At 43.2% G+C, this 5,428-nt stretch overlaps 1 protein-coding gene across 4 annotated transcripts; it reads right to left on the minus strand.

The window, feature by feature from the left end:
* Positions 1–741: 741 nt before the first annotated feature.
* LOC139574723 (rho-related GTP-binding protein RhoG-like) lies at positions 742–5,428 on the minus strand. 4 transcript variants are annotated; one of them, XM_071399554.1, is made up of 3 exons: positions 5,328–5,428; positions 4,576–4,753; positions 742–4,482 (listed from the first exon to the last, which is right to left on the minus strand). In XM_071399554.1, the coding sequence occupies exons 2-3, from the start codon at positions 4,702–4,704 to the stop codon at positions 4,036–4,038; spliced, it is 576 nt and encodes a 191-aa protein (XP_071255655.1). In that variant the 5' UTR covers positions 4,705–4,753; positions 5,328–5,428; the 3' UTR covers positions 742–4,035. The 4 variants fall into 4 exon arrangements, with proteins under 4 accessions (XP_071255655.1, XP_071255656.1, XP_071255658.1 ...); XM_071399555.1 differs by having other exon boundaries at positions 4,576–4,744; positions 5,328–5,421; XM_071399557.1 differs by having other exon boundaries at positions 4,576–4,744; positions 5,331–5,390.

Below are 5,428 nucleotides of genomic sequence, written 5' to 3' on the forward strand. Positions count from 1 at the left end.
TCATGACCTGGTGCTTAGAGCTGTGTTCTAGGTCTACAGTGTCATGACCTGGTGCTTAGAGCTGTGTTCTAGATCCTACTGTGTCATGACCTGGTGCTTAGAGCTGTGTTCTAGGTCTACCGTGTCATGACCTGGTGCTTAGAGCTGTGTTCTAGGTCCTACTGTGTCATGACCTGGTGCTTACAGCTGTGTTCTAGACCCTACGGTATCATGACCTAATACTTACAGCTGTGTTCTAGGCCTACTGTGACATAACCTGATGCTTAGAGCTGTGTTCTAGGCCTACTGTGACATAACCTGATGCTTAGAGCTGTGTTCTAGGCCTACTGTGACATAACCTGATGCTTAGAGCTGTGTTCTAGGCCTACTGTGACATAACCTGATGCTTAGAGCTGTGTTCTAGGCCTACTGTGACATAACCTGATGCTTAGAGCTGTGTTCTAGGCCAACTGTGACATAACCTGATGCTTAGAGCTGTGTTCTAGGCCTACTGTGAAATAACCTGATGCTTAGAGCTGTGTTCTAGACCTTACTGTATCATGAAAAGTTTCCATTTCACGTTCATCATTTGATTACCACAGCTTTACATGATCTAAGCGCTGTTCCATTTGGTTAGTTAATAGTAAGTCACATTACAATGTATCCTGCAGGCTTCAGCCACACCTACAGGTTCACCCACTTTGAACCCACAAGCTCACAATCTGCAGAAGCAGAGAACACCTCACAGGAAATAGCACAATATCCCTTTTTAACTATAACAATTTTATTTAGCATAGTTTAAAATCATTTCATTGTTCATTTATACAAATATACTTTTGATATACAATGATCAAAAATATAAAACACACCATGTAAAGTGTTGGTCCCATGTTTCATGAGCTGAAATAAAAGATCCCAAAAAGCATATTTCTCTCAAATGTTGTGCACAAATGTGTTTACATCCCTGTTAGTGAACGTTTCTCATATCCACCTGACAGGTGTTGCCTATCAAGAAGCTGATTAAACAGCATGATCATTACAAAGGTGCACCTTGTGCTGGGGACAATAAAAGGCTACTCTAAAATGTGCAGTTTTGTCACAACACAACTCCACAGATGTCTCATGTTTTAAAGGAAGTTTCAATTGCCATGGTGACTGCAGGAATGTCCACCAGAGCTGTTGCCATATAATTAAATGTTACATTTCTCTACCATAAGCCGCTTCCAACGTCATTTTAGAGAATTTTGCATTACGTCCAACCAGCCTCACAACCGCAGACCACGTGTATGGCGTCGTGTCGGCCAACGGTTTGCTGATGTCAACGTTCTGAACAGAGTGCCCCATGGTGGCGGTGGGGTTATGGTATGGGCAGGCATAAGCTAAGGACAACAAACACAATTTCCTTTTATTGAATTTGAATGCATAGAGATACCGTGACAAGATTTGTAATATTTTTTTAATGGTATCTTTGACCAACAGATGCATATCTGTATTCCCAGTCATGTAAAATCCATAGATTAGGGCCTAATTTATTTAAATTGACTGATTTCCTTATATGAATTGTACCTCAGTGTAATCCCAAAAATTGTTGCATAATGCGTTTATATTTTTGTTCAGAATATATGAAATTACAAAAATTCTACAAACAAATCAAGTTCCCAGTGTATTATAGAGTACCCCACACATACACACTAGCCTACACCATTGTTTCCCAAACTCAGTCCCGGGGACCCCAAGAGGTGCACATTTGGGTTTTTGCCCCTAGCACTACACAGCTGATTCAAAAAATCATCAAGCGTTGATTAGCTGCGTAGTGCTAGGGCAAAAACCCAAACCCCTTGGGGACCGCAGGAGTTGTGAAAACACTGGCCTACACACACACAGCTAGCTGTAAGACCGCCGATGAAACAGCCACAGGTGTGTGTTCTGTTTAGACAGAGTAAATATCAGGACACGGTAGCACAACAAGCAACCCATAGCATTTACACTGACAAGACATGCTTTCATTCTCTTAAACACTAAACACAGTCTCAGCGATATGTTCAACCAACATCTGTTTCCACGAAGCCCTGAAGGACCTCCACACGACAGAGTAAAAAGTGAACTCCCTCTAGAACTTGAGGTGGAGTGACATGTTTCTTCCACACAGATTTTTTCTCTCACAAACAATAATTTGCATCTCTCTCCCTACCTAGGAGAGAACTCCCATGATTGGTTACTGTTAAGTTTATATTCAAACTACCAGCTGAACACCTGAATATATAGATTTTTTAAAAAGATGATATAAAATAGGAATGAGTTTTAATTGCTCTCTTGGTTTTATTCTTTAATACTCTGAGTGAGTCACAAATGGTACCCTATTACTTACTTGATGCACTAAAAAGGCAGTAGGGTACCATTTGTGATGCAAACGTAAATAGGTCTGACCCTGTACATTTTCAGCATGATACCCTATCAATGTCCAGACTATACTGCCCACGTTTCATTTATTTAATAAAATGCAAAAAATAAAATCTGCCAAAAATAAATGTGCAATCTTAGCCCTATTTCCTGTTGTAGTTATTGTCAGTTAGTAATCAAACCCCAGCCTCCATTTACCAGCATTATATAGGTTGTAGCATTCTAGAGGCAAACGCTAAGGGCTGTGAACAGAAGTTCACACCACAACACCCACACCACTTCTCTGATGTCACTTATAGGGCTACATCCGTCTTAGAGTAGACAGAGGGGAGAAACATTGTGTAATGTCAAAAAGTGGTTTCATGGAACTTTGATAAAGAAGCTTTGGTTTCATTTAAAGCTTTGGTTCTTCTGAGAGGATGTAACATGGAGTTTAATCAACTCTAGTATCTCTCTCTCTCACTCACACACACACACAGCTACTCAACAGTTTTGGCATCTAAAGCAAATAATCAATAAGGTAGATACAATAAACGTCAGATATCTTACAATAAGGCACATTAAAATGTAATTGGCATAAATAACTAGAACCAACAATCTGATATGTCCGTCATTCCACCATTCCTGTCAGCATTAAATCATACAAACTCACAACATTCATCCAACCAATCCATTAATTGATTTTAAAATGTCTGCACACAACCCCATTGCTTTGACCCTTGCATCATACTTGGATTAGGCTAATATCCATTTGAAGGGACATTAAGAAGGTAAACTGGACGCCGAGCTAAAGCAGAAAGCTGCACAGAACAAGATGCCCAAAACGTATAGGCTATTTCCAGGTGTGTTTGCAACAGTCCTTGACGGATAGCCTGAATAACCGACTGGAGAGGCTGTGATTGAGGTCATGATTAACCTCTTACTAAGACAGAGCTGGAGAGATGAGCTCTATCAGGTCACTGTATGTTGAGGATCGGCCATCATGGCATATTAAGAAACATCTTAAGGCAAGGGATCATACGAAACAAAATTGACCGATTATTTACGCAGAAGCATCTTTCGAACATTGCAACAAACAAAAAAAATCTAGTTATAACACTAACACAGGTTTGAGCGGACTGGGAGGAATGAGTCAAGTGACAACACTAACAGGTTGGAGCGGACTGGGAGGAGTGAGGCTATCTGCACCCTGTTGGTATAGTCACCTTGGTGATGATAGAATTAGAAGTGGATTAAACTCTGAGGACAAGGAATAGAGCCAGGGTACTCAGCTCTGACACTACAAAGGTCCGAACTGGTTTTCTGTTCTACCTTGTAATTAATTGCACACACCAGGTGTCCCAGGTCTAAATCAGTCCCTGATTAGAGGGGAATCATCCACCTGGTGTCCCAGGTCTAAATCAGTCCCTGATTAGAGGGGAATTAGGGAAAAAAGCAGTGGAACTGACTGAGTTCCAGATTTGATTTTGAGGGGCTGGAAGAAGGAGAGAAGTGAGCTGAATCAAGAGTCTTTAAAGGCAAAGGGGCCGAGAGGCAGAGGGGGCCCGAGAGGCAGAGGGGGCCCGAGAGGCCTGGGGGCTGAGTCTATCTCCTCCAACAAACTCAACCTTGCGCCGTCATTGTCTCTCCCTCCTTCTCCCCATCTGTGTCCCTCCATTACAACAGTACACACTTCTTTGCATTCTTTTTGGTAACGGGATACAACACGGCCCGTACTGCCTCGGTGAACACTTCCCTGACCCCTTCCTGCGTCAGAGCGGAACACTCCATGTACTTCATCGCTCCTATCTGCTTAGCGATGCTGTTCCCCTGTTGCTTTGTGATGGGAGCTAAACCCTGCTCCTTCAGCTTCTTCACCGTCTCCCCATCATTCCTCAGGTCACTCTTGGTCCCCACTAGGAGGATGGGCACGCTGGGGCAGTGGTGAGACACCTCCGAGTGCCACTTGTGGCGGACGTTGGCGTGGGATGAAGGACTCCCGATGGAGAAACAGATGACGAAGACGTTGGATTGGGGGTATGAGAGAGTACGGAGGCGGTCGTACTCCTCTTGTCCGGCTGTGTCCCACAGGTTGAGGCTGATGATTCGGCCGTCAACCGTCATCTGCGACAAACACACAAGTGTGTAAATATTTGTGTAAAACATACGTGTAATACACACACACACACACACACACACACACACACACACACACACCTGGGCGCTGTAGTTGTCGAACACGGTGGGGATGTACTCCTCAGGGAAAGCGTTGGTGGTGTAGGAGATGAGGAGGCATGTTTTACCCACGGCACCGTCCCCCACCACTACACACTTTACGTTCTGCATTCTGTCCTGCTGCCTTCCTAACACCGACCTACCACACGGGCTGCAGACGCTGGGCAGAAAGGGGATGGGGAGAGAGGCGGCAGAGAGGAATGGAGAGGTTGGGGAGAGAGAAAGTGAGGAGAGCAGGAAAGAGGGAGCGAAAATAGAAGGAGAGGCGGAGTAAATGTCTGATTGATTGTTACTGCTGAACAGTTTAAGTTCTCTAACCTTTGTCTCAAAATCAAAGTCCACAGGCTGGAGCCTGCCGGCGAAACACAAATCAGCAGCAGCGCACTGACTGAAGTTTGTTTTGATTACTTATCTAACTTTTGCTCAAGTCTTCTTAATTAGCAAAGTACCAGTTAAGTACAAGGATTTACCTATGATAAAGTGTAACTCCTGAGTGAATTAGACAACAATAAAATTGCTATCCTAGGTAGTCAACTTTTGGGCGTACCCATAAGTTACTAGCCAGCCAGCTAGATGGAAAGCTAAGGAACTAGCATGTTAAATTACTCAAAGTTTCTACTTCCTAAACACAATTTAAGTAACTATCAGCCACAATTAGCACAGTGTTAGTATACATACAAGTATAACAATGGCTTGCAAGAATGATCTATTTTCAAAAAAGTAGTTTATCTTACCACCTCTCGACTAGAGCGAAACTTTTTAGCCGTGTACAGTCAATCACAACTGCATCCGGGGAACTTTCTTAAACGCCCACCACGTACTATGTTGATTAAGG

This window comes from Salvelinus alpinus, chromosome 4 (genome assembly GCF_045679555.1).
Source record: "Salvelinus alpinus chromosome 4, SLU_Salpinus.1, whole genome shotgun sequence".
Classification (NCBI taxonomy): Eukaryota; Metazoa; Chordata; class Actinopteri; order Salmoniformes; family Salmonidae; genus Salvelinus; species Salvelinus alpinus.